At 38.9% G+C, this 17,522-nt stretch overlaps 1 protein-coding gene and 1 pseudogene across 1 annotated transcript; both read right to left on the reverse strand.

Annotated features, from left to right (window-relative positions):
* Window positions 1–222: 222 nt before the first annotated feature.
* On the reverse strand, window positions 223–9,126 carry LOC143878107 (BTB/POZ domain-containing protein At1g55760-like). The gene is made up of 4 exons (XM_077380429.1): window positions 9,116–9,126; window positions 3,787–3,932; window positions 2,148–2,266; window positions 223–819 (listed from the first exon to the last, which is right to left on the reverse strand). The coding sequence occupies exons 1-4, from the start codon at window positions 9,124–9,126 to the stop codon at window positions 223–225; spliced, it is 873 nt and encodes a 290-aa protein (XP_077236544.1).
* On the reverse strand, window positions 9,123–13,675 carry LOC143878108 (disease resistance protein RPM1-like; annotated as a pseudogene).
* Window positions 13,676–17,522: the final 3,847 nt, after the last annotated feature.

A 17,522-nucleotide genomic window follows, 5' to 3' on the forward strand; every position in this document is an offset into this window, starting at 1 on the left:
ACATGGTCAATCCCGTAAAAGTGTGAGGTAATTGGTTGTTTCACATGCTATTGCCTCACGGCAGGTCTTGGGTTCAAAACCCAACAACTCTTTGATATTAAAAATCTATGTGTGCAACTCTAACAACTTAATCTTATCCATACCATCCAAAAGAAAAAAAATGCACTAATTAGTTTGTTTCACAAAAAGAAATGCTGCGCGCTTTTTTCTTTTGTGGGCATTTCAGAAACCTTTCAGAGCATCAAGAACCTCTTGGAAGATATCTACAATCAGGTCCCTGTTGGCATGCTGCAGAAAGGAATTGAATTCTTCGCGAATGTCATATATCTTGCCAAATTTCACAAAGTGCCTCAAGCAACTGCTTTTCAGCTCTGGAAGTCTATAGAGAGATGCAATCTGAAGCCTTTCGAATACATTATTCGCATCTATGTCTTGTTGAAGGCTTTCATTGCAGGCTTCTTTGAGGTCGGGAATGTCATACTTATCGGCTGCTTGGAGAAGAGAAAGGCGATATATAAAAAACACGTCATGTTTGATGTTGCCATAGATGTATTCAAGGAATACCTTACAAGCTTCGATCGACATATCAGAGATATTAATGGTTGAAAGCTCCTTCTCTTTGAGGTTGTGAGAGAACATGCTGTGGAAAACAGGTGATCTCGTGGCGAGGATGGCTCGGTGGGCTGGTACACTCCCGTTGGAATCATTGATTGTGATGTCTGGTAGGATGTTTTCCGATAACATTTGGCCGAGGGAAAATAGAGCTTCCATACACCTCCCTAGTGGGAGGACACTTTCCTTCCAGATGGAGAAAGGGGGCTGACATTTATATAGGAAAAATCATAGGAAAGGAAGAAGCTTAGAGAAAGGCTGTGAACTGTGTTTCATAGGAAAAATTGGAAGATGTTGAAGTATAAATGATTAAATAACACCATCTCTAACAGCTTAAGCCTTTGGAGCAATCGGTTGCTTCACATGATATCAGACACTTGTTTAAGGATTGTACCACAAAGCCACCATCATGTTACCAGGTGTACCTATAGCTGTAAATTTGCCATCCACGGGAAAAAAAAATTCTTGTCATTAAAAAAGGGAAAAAATTTCAGTGCTCCAATGTTTTGATAAACATGCGCTCTCATGTTTGTAGTATTTAAAGGGGGGTGATGATATTTTCGCCCCCCTGCAGTGTGCATTCGCCCCCTTTCTCTTTAAAGGGCTGTTTGAGGAATATTACAGTTCTCAAAAAGCTCTTAAAGCCCTTTAAACAATACAAGACAAGAAGAGCGCATGTTTATCAAACATGAAGCGCTGAAATCATTTCCCTTAAAAATGGGAGATTTTATATGGTGTAAGCCCGTGTAGTCCAGTAATTTTGAAAAAGTAATGTACGGTTTACGCCATAAGATGAACCAAACCGGGCTACAATGTAAATTGGTTGTGCCTCAAATAGGTTGTCCAGTATTTTTCCAAAATCTATAGAGAGGAGGGTTGAGATCATCCTATGGAAATGAATTTTGGGGCACAAACTATTTACATTGTGATCCATCAAATGGACTGTTTGGCACATCCTATGGCGTAAGCCGTACAGTACTTTTTGAAAAATGCTGGACTACACGGGCTTATACCATATAAAAACTCAAAAAATGGTTGCTAATGTGGTGTTACACAGGTGGCACAAAAAAAGAGGGCTGCTCGGGATTTCCTGAAGTAGGCATATTTTCCTAAGAGCTTTAACTCTAAATTAAAAAGTGAGGTGCTGTTGGATCAAATATCAATGGTGGTACTTCTATCGGACCATCTTTACTGTTTATATGTCCTTTCATCATATAATTTCTCATTAAGCACTTATTACACTGTAAGATTGTGTTATGCAACCATTCTCGGGAGCGAATGGAACGTGTTAGACTAACCCTATTAAACCTGTCCCGTATTAGGCTAGGTCCCACCTAGTCCCGTACCTAGGCAGGCCTTCCCACGTGACCTTAAAATTTTCTTAATAATCCACAATTGAAAGGCCCACCAAGAATGATTAAAGAATACAACCTTAAATTAAGGAAATCAATCGGTGGAGGAAGTGGGAATGAAGATAGAAATACAGGTACTTGTGAATATGGAATCTTCAAAGATTCCGAACCAGGGAACTCAACGTCTTGATACTCTATCTTCAAATCAATGAACTCAACTTCGATGATAATCTTCCCTGCAAGTGGAGTCTCAATTGCCCATATGAAATCTCCGGGGTTTTTCAGTTGTTTGTCTTCTATTTCTGCTCATGCAAGAAAGAAAAATGTTCAGCAGGGAAAAAGTTAGAGGAATGATAGATGCAATGCAAGGGCCCAAAAACAGTTAATAGTCTGTGAACAGAGATTTTATATGGTGTAAGCCCTTTTTATTCCGTGAATGCCCGACCCCGTGCAGCCTAAAAAAAAAGAAAAAGAAAGTACAGCGGGCCCACATAAAAGTGTGAAATAAACCATTTATTATTTTGAACTCTTCAATTTGAGGAATGTATCTATATCGTGTCGTTCAAAAATGGGTACGGCAAATCAAAGGCTTAGGATCATCCTATGACTTTTATTTTAATGTAAATCGAACCGAAAAAATAAATAGTTTAGATCATCTACTCATGTGTGTCCCACGGTAATTTCTGGCTGCAGAGGCTTCGTGACTCTGAGTGTAATTGATAGATTAAGAAGTATCCGAGTTTGATCTTAGTCAGTGAATAAAAGCACATTTGACTTGTTCGAGTTAATGAGAAAAGATAGTTAGGTATTGCTTCCCCGCCTACTCCTCGAATGGCTCCACATAATCCTACTCCAATGTTGGGGTTACAGGCTGATCTTCCCCAAGAGTTCACATCGACGGGAGGTGCAAACTCGGGTCGATTTTTTGGGAATTTGTATTGAGCTTTTACCATAAAATTTCATCGGGTTGGGGTTGATTTCAACTTAGTTTCTTACAGACTCTCAATCTAACCCAACCCCTTATTTGTTTTGGATTTTTGAGAACTGATCGCGATCCGAAACTGATTATTGGACTCAAGATTAAGGTCTTGCTTGTTTTGGATTTTGAGAACTGATTGAGTCCCAAAATGATTATTGGGCTTAAAATTATGAATAAGAGCTGTTTGTTTTAGATTTTGAGACCTGATTGTCAGTCCAAAACTGATTATTGGGCTCAACATTACATTTTGGGTCCAGTAGACTTACTGTCAGTTCTCAAAATCCAAACAAAAGGGTGCTTAATTTGGAGTCCAATAATCAGTCTGGGAATCACACTCAATTTTCAAAGTCCAACACAATAAGTGCTTAGAATTAAATTCGAGTCCAATAATCAGTCTTGGACTCACAATCGGTTCTCAAAATCCAAAACAAAACAAGGGTAAAACATGACATTATCAAGACCCTTCTTGTTGGGACCTGGGTAGAACTCACACTTAAAAGCTAGCCATTAAGGGGATGGTGCCCAAGACCATATAAGCCCATCCACATGTCAATAATTTTTCCATGTGGGATCTTTGCTTTTGCGTGGAACCCCCAACAATTTGGAAGGCCCCATCCGAAGATGATGAAAGATTTCACTGATTGAATGAATCCAACCATATGATCATATGGGTGGGGCTGGGTCACTTGTCTCCTGTTCTTCAGGGGTGGACTCCACTTTCGATTGACAGTTGGATCATGAGGTATTCCTCGAAAAAAATAAAAATAAAGAGAACAAGAAACAGAAATATGTAAAAGAGAACAAGAAACAGAAATATGTGAAAGGAGAAGAAAGAAGAATTACGGGGATGACCTAGATTAGGGTGATCTCTTGCTGAACAACGCATTCCAATGTTAAAAGAGGCGATCGGAGGCTGATCTCTGCTATCATTCGATATCACCGGATACAGCTTAATGTACAGAACCTGATTCTTCTCTACCGTTAAATGCCTACAAAAAAGAGAAAAATGGTTAAGTAAAATTTCTTTCTACAGTATATTATTACATTTCAAGAAATTCGGCAAGAACAGAGAATATGAAAGATTGGTCAGATTAAGGAAAGCAAACCCAGTTCTAAAATTTTCTATTTGTATTCTATATGATTTTCTCTGTTTTTTATGGGATGGGTAAACTGAGGATAAAATACAAAGAATAAAAGATATAAGCAAAAAACAAATAAGAAAAGGTAAGACTGTCAGAATCATTGGATTTGCCTGGAACTTACCTCGTAGAGTGGTGTTTGGTTGTCAACGTCGTAGGCTAGTGGTGAGGGGTGTCATTACCAATATATGTATATATAGAGAGAGAAAAGAGAGATAAAGAAAGAGAAAGCATCATTCCCAAGAAAACCAAGCTAAATTGCACCTTCTTTTTGGGTTTTGGCTTGGATAATATAGGGAGGGAACAAGGGAGACACATCAGTAGACCTGCAAATATGCAATGATTAAGTAGGTGAGATCCCTGCAAGTCTCCAGGGATTTCAATGCAACAAAACACGAAGTTTTGCTGACGTGGCACATTTTGTGTTGACTACTTACACTACTACTAATCTACGAGGTAAGCACTTGCAGCCAAACAAGGATTAAGATTTTTCAAAAAGGAAAAAATTATAGAGACTTTATGTTTTTATTTTATTTAATGCTAACATAAATTACTTTTATTATTTTCAATTTATTTATTATATATAAAAAAATCATACAGACATGCTATCATCATTTAGGGGTTGTTTGGATATGCGGATTTTAGAATCCAAGTTTTTAGTTTGAAAACAGTATAAAAGAGGGTTCATGATCAAGCTACTGTATGCTGTCATGACAGCGTTTCTTAGATTTTAAGCGATAAAATTAGGGGTGGACATGGTTCGGTTCGGTTCGGTTTTGGGCTAAACCCAGAACCGAACCATGTATAATTGGTTCCTTGGAATTGGAACCAGAACCGAACCATATATGTGTGGAACCGAACCGAACCAGAACCATATATAATCGGTTCGGTTCGGTTCGGTTCTGGGTTTACCCAACCAAACTACAAACAGCCAAACAGGTATATATCCCTATCAAACATGCCCTATCAAATTATATGTGAACAGTATATATGGACTACAAACAGGTATATACCATTCGTATCAAAGTTTTGGGCAATTCCTAATATACAATATCCAATGCATATCAAAGTTGGGATAACATTTATATATGTGGACTACAAATAGGCCCTATCAAATTATATATGAAGTTATGAAGTACAAATCGGTAAAAGGGAGGTGAGTTAAAATTTTAAAGGCAAAGGAAAACGTTACAGAGGGGTGAATTAAATGGGGGAGGACTGATTTTATCAAATCCCTAAGTAAGTAGTGTCGGTTCTCGGTTTGGTTCTCGGTTCCGGGATCCCAAACCCAGAACCGAACCGAATATCCACCGGTTCCAAATTTTTAGAACCGGGACCGAACCATATATAGCTGGAATCGAACCGAACCGAACCATATGTGCCGGTTCGGTTCGGTTCCCCGGTTCGAACCGGAACCATGTCCACCCCTAGATAAAATCAAGTTTTAAAAATCTCTCCTGCGTCCTAAGATTGCTAAAACCTGGAAATATGGCAGGATCTGCTACTCTAGCTTGCTGACAGAAGAAGGGCGAGAAGTCAAAAACGACGGTTGGCCCTCTTCTTCTCGTCCCTTAGATACAATTTTGAAGAAATCCGGGATTCTAAAATCCGTGTATCCAAACGGCCCCTTACTCGTGTTAAGTACATAATTGACGCTATGTTTCTTAAAAAGCCATGTTTAAGAGTTGTTTACCACGGTAAAAAAAATAAAAGCACATGTTTAACTCTGTTTTTAAAAAAAAAACATTTTAACACAATTTCTTAGTTAATATTTGGGAATGGTTTATTGTGTCGTTTAATGTTTAAACGCGGTTTAAAGGTGTTTCACAAAACGGAGTCGTTCGTATATATGTAAAGTGCATTGAGACGTATATTCATGTTCTTCCTTTTTTTTCCTCCTCTCAGTTACTTTTTCAATTCGTTCTCTCAGATCAAGACAACCATATAGTACATTCACAAGCTTGGCAGTGTGGGTGAGTGCACACCTTTAGAGCAGAGTAGAGAATGGTTGTATGGATAAATATCCTGCCCGCACTCAAACGATGAGTCACTTTTTTACTTTTTTTATTCTTATTATTAATGCGGATTTAATTTTCTGTGTTTTACTTCCTTATTTCCATCATTTTATTAGTATATTCCATCATTTTATTAGTATAATCCAAAACTCTTATACAGTAATAAATCTTGCACCATTGTGAAATTCATGTAATAAAATCTAAGTATTTTCTTTTTTGGAGAAATTATATGATGCCCGACCGTCAAGTCCCGTGAAGGTGATACTTCAAAATTACCACCCTTGATATTTGATCCAACAGCAGGCTCTTAAAAAGTGGGCTGCTGCTGAGGCTGCAGTTGGATCAAATATCAAGGGTGGTATAGACGGTACATGTCGGTCGGGCATCATATAAAAACTCCATATCATCAAGGGTGGTACCGGACGGTACTTCACGGTCGGGCATCATATAAAAACTCCATATCATCAAGGATGGTACCGGGCAGTACTTCACGGTCGGGCATCATATAAAAACTCTTACTCCAATTTAACTAGTTTCTATTGTGGATACCTTCTATTTGTTTAGGCAACTTGGAGTAGCAAATTGCCACCGTCAGATATATATGGCTTAGAGTTCCCTGGTAGGGTTTAAGAGGATTTTGGGAGATGCATATATGGGCAGTTATGGCGTGTTCTTCATAGCTTCTCATTCTCCTGTGAAACGGCAAGTATTCAGCCCAAAGTCATGCCAAATTTGAGTAACCAAATTCGAGTAAAACCATTGTCAAGCTTTTTTCTTCTCCACACGGAAAAATTAAAAGCACAGAAGCTCTCTCTGGAGAATGAACGGGTTAATATTTCTCTGCCGCTCTTTTGCACCTTCGTAGCTACGGAGAATGAAAAAAAAAAAGCGAGAATGGTGTTCTTCAAGGTAGAACTGTTCTGCCCTGTCTAAAAACAGAGATTAAGAAGCGTTGAAGAACAGACCCTTCTCTGTACAGCTCTCCTCCCTCTATGAATAGGGACGGAGCCAAAAATTTACACATGGGGAGCCAGACTAATTTACACTTTGCCTGCATTGGCCATGTTGGGGGGGGGGGGGGGGGGGGGGCAATTTCCTATTACCCGTGTTCAATAATGGCGATAAATGTATTTCTGCCTTTTAGCGGTGTAAAACCCTTTCTGTTGTAGTGATAAAAGGGATTGTGCAAGTCATTGGGGGCATGGCCACTCCCACGCTATATGTAGCTCCGCCCCTGACTCTGTACATTTGTTGTGGTAAAGAAAGATTGATCGATTTTTCCAGCTCAAGAGCCAACTCATGCGGTAATAGGTTTAGAAGGATTGGTTTGAATCTCGTATGCCTGATTTTTTATAAATATTAGGGGGCTTTCCCATTCAGTTAATAATGTCCAAATTTTAATCTTGTACAACTCATGTACAAACACCATATATACAGAATACGCAACCCTCAGTCAACGTGGATAATTTAAATCACTTTTTCCAGTTCTTTAGGTTCTGTTAGTTCTCGCTTTTGAGAATCAATTTTGAGTCCAAAATGATTTTTTGACTCCAATTTACCTTTAATTTTGAGTCCAGTAATCAGTTTTGGACTCACAATCAGTTCTCATAATCCAAAACAATCAGTGACTTAGTGATCTCTTCTGATGGTGTTCCCTTTTTAGCTTAATTATTGCATCTTAGTTTCTTTTTTGAGTTTTTACTTTTTAGTGTATACTCTAGAACTCATTTCTAGTACACAGAACATCGCCCATGCTCTAAATTGTAATGATCAAGAATGTCTATATTTATGGCATGCCCCGTGAAACAACCAGTTACTCCAAAAGCTTAAGCTGTTGGAGAAAGGCTGTTTTAATCTTTTATACTTTAACACTCCTCCTCACGTGTGGCCCCTCTTTCTGGGTTGGCCTACACGTGGCACATGCGGCCCCTCTTTTAAGTTTGGCCATTGCATGTGGAATTTTGCTATCCGGGAGGTTTGAACCCAGGCATTTGCTCTGATACCATGTGAAACAACCAGTTACTTCAAAAGCTTATGCTTTTGGAGTTGGAGAAGTTGTTAGAATGAAGCATCTCAGATCCTGGAAACTAGTTGGTTCATCATGCTATTGCTCTAGCTTTGCAAACAACCACATTGATTTGAGTAAAATGTGCTTTAGACGTACATGCTTACGAAAAATATGAGAAATCTTCCAACAACGATCATCCTGAATAAGTTTTATTTTAGAGATTACTGATCTACATTATTTGGAAATAAAACACGGATCCGAAAGATCCTTGACCGCAAACATGGAATCACTCGACTCAAATAGGTGAAAGAGGGAAACAAACAATAACTAATTGAATCCAAAATAGGAAAGTAAACAATAACTAATTGAATCCAAAATAGGACTGCCTGAGTTTCAGCCACCGAATTGGAAGCAGGCCAAAGCTCTTCACAAAAACCTTTCAAGAGCTGAGCAGATGAGCCTGGAGGAGCCACCACATCCTGCTGTTGAGGTACTGGATTTAGATGCAGGGCCAAGTTCTTCACAAAATAAGAATTAGGATAGGAATTGAAGTCTCTAAGAAAAAAATAAAAAGAAAATATGAAAAGCTCTTACAGTAAACAATTGAAATGCATCAACCGAGAAATAATTTGATGGGCAATTCTTATCCTTTCGGAAACTTTCACTAGAAAGAAATTGAACTGAAATTTCCATTCCCAGAAGTTCATAATTTAGGAGAGCAGAAATCTTGTTTCAAATTTCATAAAAATATAAGGAAAAGGATAGAGCAAGTTAATCAAGATATGAAAAAGAGGCTATAAAGCAGTGCATTTCATGTGGAATAAAAAATAAAAATAAAATATAGCTCCAAAATATATACTAAAACAGCATAATCTGTGAGAATTTCTCACATGGAAAATATTTCGAAATAGCAATTCAATAATTGTAGTTGAACGTAGGGAAGTACTAATGAAAAATTGAGCAATGAAAAAGAATAGATTCAAGGGTAAAAGGAAGAAACAGAAGCTCACCTTAGCTTCATGAAACATTTTCATGAACCGGTTCTATGTATATCCGATAATAATGAGATCTGATGACTGGGATGCACACAACTTTCCAGCTATCTTCACTTCCCCCTTCTTGTAGCCGCTCCATAAACTCCTCAGGCATATCCAACAATTGGAGCTCTTTAAGGTTTGTGAGGTATTCAATGCCGAAATATACCTTCTTTAATTGAACACATCGATTGATGTACAATTGCTGAAGTTTAGGCTCTAGAGAAAGATGGATTTCACAACACCGGAAAATCCTCTTCTCAAATAGTGAAACCAAATTTTACACTAGCCCAAGAACAATAACCAAAAGAGAAGAAGAACAATCACCACAAGATGTAATCCAATAAATATGATGGAATAACACAATACAAGACAAGAACAAAAAGAGAGAAGAAAGCTTCAAAACCAAGCTTGCACACAAGAGAGCTTCAATGAAGCTTCATTGGAGGTCTAGGTAGTGGAGAATCTCTACCAAAATGAGTTAATTAAGAATAGGCTTAGTCAAGAGAAAATAGCTTAGGTAAGTGGTAGTGGGTATGAGAAAGTGGTGTCTTCAATGTTTAGGGAAGTGGTGGGTTTGGAGTTCCAAGTAAGGGTTTGAATTTGAAATAGGTAGGTAGTGGGAAAAGATGGAGCAAACATGTGTGGTTCACACATGTGCAAGCTAGGCACCTGAACACCATGCATGTAATGAAAAGATGTATAATCTTCACTAGCATAATGATACACGAGGAGATGTCGTAGATGCTCGAGCTTGAGGATCTCATCTGGCAGTTCTGATACATTGGTGCCTTTAAGATTCAACGTTTCCAGGTTTTTAAGCTTTCCTCTGGACTTGGGGAGAGTTTTAATCTTTGTATTTCTCAAACTTAAATATCTTAAATGGAATAGATTTACAATTTCACTTGGGAACTTCTCTATTGGTGCATCCTCCAAGTCCAAAATCTTCCCCAGTCTAAACCCAGTGAAAAAGGTAGACATTGAGGAGTCCGGCAATTTTTCTATTCCAAACATGAAAAATGAGCGAAGGTGGGAGAAGCTCATGTTCTTTGGCATGCTTTCGAAATTTTTATGAAGTGATAGGCGTCGGATTTTGTCAGGCAATCTTGTTACCAATTCAACAGAAATTGCACTAAAATTCTCTTCTCTAGATTTGGAAAGAACAATTTCATGTAAAAAAATCGTGGACTAGAAAACTTCTCACCCTCCCATCGTCATAAGACTCGACTACTTGTACCATGCTCCGACTGATGATCTCCTCTAGATAACTCTCTGCAACTTCTTCTACTGTCTTGCCTTGCTTATCTTCTATGAACCCTTCAGCAACCCACAACTGAATAATTCTTAAACTCTTAATCAAATACTCCGCAGGAAAGATACTTAGATACAAGAAACAAGATTTTAGGTAGTAAGGAAGATCATTGTAACTAAGCCACAAGATTCTCTTCATCCTTTGAAGGTTGTCATTTGTCTCTAATTCCGAACCAAGGCTTCGATGTATTTTCTCCCATTCTATCAAACTTTTGTTCTTCTTCAATGAAAGCCCTCCGACCGTGACAATTGCTAATGGCAATCCTCCTCATCTTTTGACGAATTTTTCAGACAACTCTTTTAATTCCGGGGGACAACTGCCCCACAAATTCGACTGGAATGCCTTCTTGCAGAAGAGATCCCAAGCCTCATTGAAAGGCAGAGGTTTTAGTTTGTAGACAAGACCAGAGTTTTCTTTGCAGGATGAAGCTACATCACCACTACGAGTTGTGATCATTATCCAACTACCACATTTACAATCAGGTACTGCATATTTAATACCTTCCCATAAATCTACATGCCATACATCATCAAGAACAATCACATACCTCTTGTTTTGCAGATATTCTCTAAGTTGGTTGATTAGTTGGGCGCTTTTCATCAAATCTAGTCCTTCTGGTACTGGCTGCTTCCTCGACTTGCAGAATTCCTTCACCTTGCTTTTTAGAAGCTCCTCAGTTGTAAATGTCTGTGAAACAGTGATCCAATCATAGCATTCCAAGTTTCCCTTCACTCTTTCGTTGTCGTAGACTTTCTTTACCAGAGTGGTCTTGCCCAAGCCACCCATCCCAACCACTGAGGTGGTTTTAAGTCTCTGATCTTTCTCTCACTAACCATTCAACCAATTCATTTCTAGGCTTGGTGATACCTACAAGTTCAGCTTCCTCCACAAAAAGTGCATTCACTCGCGGATCATGCCATGTAGAGGATGAACTTGACCCTTGCTCTGTTCTATTGAGCTCATAATTACCTTTTCTAATGGAGATCTCTTGGACCTGTGTTTGGAGGTTTTGCATGCTAGTTGCTATGTCATGGCGAACCTTACGCCTCTTGATGAAGTGAGAGGACTTACAAAGAAATCCGACGAACCCATGTTTGTGAGGTGGGGCTAGGTGAAGCACGAACTCGTCTAAGACTTTCTCTATGTCATAGGAAACGTCTCTTACTTGTTTCACTCAAATTTGTACTCCTCCTTCGTTCTCGGCCCTTGCATCTGCATCCCTTAAGAAAGCTTTTTTGCTTTCTAGTTCGGCTTTGATTCTGCGAACTTCATTGCCCACACCACTTGTAAAATTTGAGAGAATTATATTAATCTTGGATACTTACAAAGAGAATCCATTGGTGCTTTTATAGAGCACTTACATAATAAACATAGAAATAAATCAAGACAACTAAGGAAAGAGATAACACTAGAATATTCTAATCTAACCTAATCAAATCTACTTTCCTAATCTCTCTTGCTTGCCTCTTCTAATCCACTTGGCTAATTTATCTAGTTGCTCCATTTAGCCACTTACCCAATCTACCTCCAAGATGATCTAACGGTGAGATCTTAACCCAATCCAACTGTTGGATCCCACATATTCTAACATGCCCCCTCAAACGTATATGGATTGAAAATCGATATACGTTTGACAATAATGAAAAAATTTCCCAATACAATATAATTCCCCAAATTACAAATGTAATCAAAATCAATCGATTTGATGCACACTTCCAAAAGTCTATGATGAAGATCTGTTGATCAAGAGTGATGTTGCTGCCAATGATCATTGATGATGGTTGCTGAAGAAGATGCCGCTTGTTGATGAGTCACGAAGAGAGCTTAAAAGCCAATAAATCATAGCCTCAATAGGACTAGATGATACTCAAGCCTCAATGGGTGAGTAAGAATGGGTCACTATGGACCAATGCCAGAATGGGCAAGAGATGGGTCACTATGGACCAATGCCGGAATGGGCATGAAAAGGGTCACTATGGACCAATGCCGAAATGGGCATGAAAATGGTCACTATGGACCAATGCCGAAATAGGCAACAAAGATAAAAAAAAAAACACAAAGAGATGGGCGGCAATGAATGACACGCGGCAACAAACAACGGAAGATTTTAATGACAATTTAGGCAACAACACGTAACTTTTAAAACATAGGGCAATAGCAAGAAGGTTTATAAAAGATGGGATTTGCAAGATGGGAGTTGGGATTACGAAACCCAAGAGAAACTATTCTCATCTGCCATGACAGAGAGAGCATGACCATTTCCTATGCAGAACCAAAAGAATCACATTGTCTAAGATTAGAATGTATGTGATCGTACCCTTAGATCCAACCAACAACCGGAAGTCTGGCCAAATGCCGTTGAGATCAACTCGGTCGAATGGTCTTTAGCCCTTAGACATGGGAGGTCTCCCATGTCTAAGATTAGAATGGAGGGGAACAAGGAAACGAACAAAGAGAGCACATGGCCGTTTGGTGAGAGATGGAGGTCCGGCGTGGGAGATTGTAGGAGGCCCGGCGGACGGCTAGATCGGCCGTCCGCCGGAAAACTGTGTAGCAAACTTCGCGGTCAAGGCACCTTAGGACCGAATTGCTCTGATACCATGTAAAATTTGAGAGAATTATATTAATCTTGGATACTTACAAAGAGAATCCATTGGTGCTTTTATAGAGCACTTACATAATAAACATAGAAACAAATCAAGACAACTATGGAAAGAGATAACACTAGAATATTCTAATCTAACCTAATCAAATCTACTTTCCTAATCTCTCTTGCTTGCCTCTTCTAATCCACTTGGCTAATTTATCTAGTTGCTCCATTTAGCCACTTACCCAATCTACCTCCTAGATGATCCAACGGTGAGATCTTAACCCAATCCAACCGTTGGATCCAACATATTCTAACACCACTCAACAATTTTGCTTCTTCCCTGAGCAGGGACTCTAGCTTGCTGATAAGAGAACTCACAACACCCTCAAAAGCTATTCCTATTCGTATGCTTTGGTCATCTGAAATTGAGTAGAATGGAAAGAGAAGATATAGCTTTGCCCTTTCTGGTTTCCTCCATTGTTGGACTTTCTCTCCTCTTTAGAAACATCTCTAAAAATTCCCTTTAGAACAGACTCCATGATACGAACCTAAATCGATTCGTAACGGATTTGATCTTCTCAAAGGGAAGATCAGCCTCAGCCACTTGAGCTACAGACCCAACCCCATCTACCATAAATATGTCATGATACTGACAGTTTCCATTTTTAGGCACAAACACCCTTCATTATAAGATATTTTCTCCTTTCAAGCACTGAAACTAAAATAACCTATTTGTGCAATGGGATTTTCTAGGCCCGGTCTGTCACATGTCACACCAGCCACCTCATGAATGAAGACAACAGCTTTTGTCTCTATTCACAAGGTGGCTGGTCTGGCGTGCGACAGACCAGCCGTGAAATGCCTTCTGCGATGGACACTAGCAATTCCTTTGTGCAATATAGTCTATTGGAAACATCTTACAAGAATTTTTAGTTCTGAGATAAAATTAACAGTAAAGAATATTTTATTGCACGATAACTGATGGATAAGATCCTCCAGTTAGTCCATCGTTGCCCATTAAATGTGAGCAACTTGGAAGATGGTAGGTAAGAGCATGGTTTTAAATTTCGGCCGAAGGATTTCGGTCAATTTGAAACGTACCCAAACCAAAATTGGAAGACATTTTGGAATTTTTTTTTTGAAAGATTGAAAATTGCTACAACATTTATAATTGTTCAGTCGTAATGTTCGAATGTGAAATATAGAATTTCATTTTCTTGGTTGGTAAGCTGAAATTGAGACTCCGACCACGACCTTGACGAAATTTTGGAAATTGAGAAATGGCCTTTTTTATTTCTTTACAGAATTTCGGCTGAAATTGCGGCCACTTTCTACCGAATTGAGGGATTTTAGCCAAAATTACGGTTTCGGCCAGGACCGAAGTTTTACCGAAATTGAAATTTAATACAATGGGTAAGTGATAGGAAACGTGCGGATTGGGTTTTATTTCAAGTAATTGTGGTTTTACTAAAAGAATATTGGCATTTTTTTGTTTACTCTATGATAATTGTGACTTTGCTAAAAGAAAATTGGCATTGTTTATTAATAGTTGCTTTCTCTACTTCTTAGTCTCAATTTTCTTTTTAGTCATTTGGGATATAACTAACAGAGGATTTGCCAGGGAGTTTCGTAGAAAGGCATTTCACTGCTGACTTTTGCATCAGAAAAGAGCCACACAGTCTTTCTTTTCATCAGATTTTGTCTTATTCATTTGATTCATCTGAGGTGGCTGTTCTCTCGTGCAAAAGTCAGCCATGAAATAGCTTTATAAGATATTCCCTTGAAAATCCCAACTCTTTCTCATTCTCCTTCTGTTAGAAGAGGGCAAGAATTCAGTCCAAAGTCATGCCAATAATGGGGAAAAGGGGAGAAAAGGTTGGAAGTGGTCAAATTTGAGGAACACCGTTCTCAAGCTTTTTACTTCTCCTCAAAGAAAAAGACACACAAAGTGAAAGGGTTAATCTTTCTCTGCTGCACTTTTGCACCTTTTTCTTTTATTTCCAACTCTTGACCAGAATTTTGTGGTGATTTACTTGCGAAGAATTTCTCTATTGTCTGTTTCGTCCCGTCCCGTCCCGTCCCGTCCCGTCTAAAAAGTAAAAACAGAGAATGAGAAGCGTTGAAGAACAAGCCCTTAGATTACAGCTCTCCTAAGCGTGTGGATCCCACTATTTGTACATCTATTAGTCTATTACCATTTTTCCAGCTCAAGGCCCAACTCATGCATTAGTAGGTTTAGAAGGACTGGTGAGAGAATCTTGTATATACTGATCTTCTTTTTTTTTTCTGTTTTTTTTTTTTAATATTTAGAGGGCTTTCCCATTCAGTTTAAAATGTCCAAAGCTTAATCTTGTCCAGCTCACATACGAACACAACATCTACTACTATATAGCTAGAGAGAAAAGGAATTTCTTTTCTTTTTTCCTGAGATTTACACGTCAGCATTACTCTTTTACCATTAACCCCTTTGCTGATATCTAACATCTATCACTATGAGAAATTATTTAAGGGTAGAATCGTAATCTACATACGAAAAGTACCGACCAAGGGTATCTGTCTGTGACAATTATGAAAAAAAACTACCAAGAAGAGGTAAGGACATATGACAATGACAAAAGAACTACTTGATTTTACTCATGCAGGACACTTGCAAAATATTGACGGATTCCGGGCACCTGAAGAGAAACAACATTTATGGAAACCTCTATCGATTGGAGGGCTAGGATCAACCTATGGAAATGATTTTAAGGGCACAACCGATTGATGTTGTGTTCCATCACATGGACGGTTTGGATCAACCCATAACCCGCTATAGATCGGAGGATTCTGATCAACCTATGAATATGATTTTTGGGGCACATGCAACCTATGTAGGCAGTAGCCCATCTAATGGACGGTTTGGATCATCCTATGGTACGTGCCATATCGTACATTTTAATAAAGTTGGGAGTGCGATCATCAAAATATAGTGAGTATTGCCATTATAAAATATGATAGTGAGGACATTAGCACTATATATAATTTGAAACCACCGTTGTTACTTGGATGTTCCCACGCGGGTTGGGTTCAACCCGAATTTGGGTTCGCTCAGGTTAAGCTTTTTCGCAAATAGGGTTGGGAGCCTCTATCTCTATGAGAAATTATTTGAGGGTAAAATCGTAACCTACATACGAAAAGTACGACCAAGGGTACCTGTCTATGACAATTATGAAAAAAAAAACTACCAAGAAGAGGAAAGACGTATGACAATTACAAAAGAAGTACTTAATTTTACTCATGTAGGATACTTGCAAAATATTGACGGATTCCGAGCACCTGAAGAGGAACAACATTTATGGAAACCTTTATCGATTGGAGGGCTAGGATCAGCCTATATCGTTTGGAGGGCTAGGATCAACCTATGGAAATGATTTTAAGGGCACAACCGATTGATGTTGTGTTCCATCACATGGACGGTTTGGATCAACCCATAATCCGCTATAGATCGGAGGGTTCGGATCATCCTATGAATATGATTTTGGGGCACAACCTATGTAGGTAGTGGCCCATCTAATGGACGGTTTGGATCATCCTATGGTACGGGCCATACCGTACATTTTAATAAAGTTGGGAGTACGATCATCAAAATACAGTGAGTAGTGCCATTATAAAATATGGTAGTGAGGACATTAGCACTATATATAATTTGAAACCATCGTTGTTACTTGGATGTTCCCACGCGAGTCGGGTTCAACCCGAATTTGGGTTGGCTCAGGTTAAGCTTTTTCGCAAATTGGGTTGGGAAAAATCAACCCAACCCGACCCGACCCGAAACCCGAATTTGGGTTCCATCTGAAGAAGTTTTGTATATGTGTTTTTCTTTTTCAACATTGAAATAGTCTCCACAGTTCACAATGGACGGTTTGGATAATCCTATGGTGCGGGCCATACCGTACTTTAATAAAGTGAGGAGTGTGATCATCAAAATATAGTAGTGCGGATAACATTTCCCTTTGTTAATTGTTAGTCCCTGTTTAGTTTGGATTTTGAGAACCGATTGTGAGTTAAAAACTAATTATTGGTGACTCACTATTGGTTCTCAAAATCCAAAATAACCCGGCTTGAGTTGAGGTGGTCAACAATTGGTACCATATCAAATTGGGTCTACCCGACCCGACCCAACCCGAATTGGAAATCAGGTTGGGTCGGGTTGAGGAAATTGCAAATCGGGTTGGGTCGGGTTGAACCCAGTTGGGTTGGAAATTGGGAACTACTTTTCCTTATTCACTATGTGCGGGTCAAATTACGGAAAGTTTGATATTACGAATGCAGACACCTGTAAAAATATTGATGAATTCTGTGCACCTTAAGAGGAACAACAATTTTCGAAACCTCTATAGATTGGAGGACCAGGATCAGCCTATGGAAATTATTTTACGGGCACAACCTATTTATATTGTGTTCCATCACATGGATAGTTTAGATCAACCTATGATGTGGTC

This window comes from Tasmannia lanceolata, unplaced genomic scaffold, assembly GCF_043159265.1.
Source record: "Tasmannia lanceolata isolate RefF3 unplaced genomic scaffold, GAP_Taslan_0.1 ptg000006l, whole genome shotgun sequence".
Taxonomy (NCBI): Eukaryota; Viridiplantae; Streptophyta; class Magnoliopsida; order Canellales; family Winteraceae; genus Tasmannia; species Tasmannia lanceolata.

What these genes read in the sequence shown, in the direction of transcription:
- LOC143878107 (XM_077380429.1), bottom strand. An exon ending in CCCTAATCTAGGTCATCCCC is followed by an intron (nt 2,267 to 3,786) that starts GTAATTCTTCTT and finishes TTGCATGAGCAG; the next exon opens with AAATAGAAGACAAACAACTG. An exon ending in TGAAGATAGAGTATCAAGAC is followed by an intron (nt 820 to 2,147) that starts GTTGAGTTCCCT and finishes TATAAATGTCAG; the next exon opens with CCCCCTTTCTCCATCTGGAA.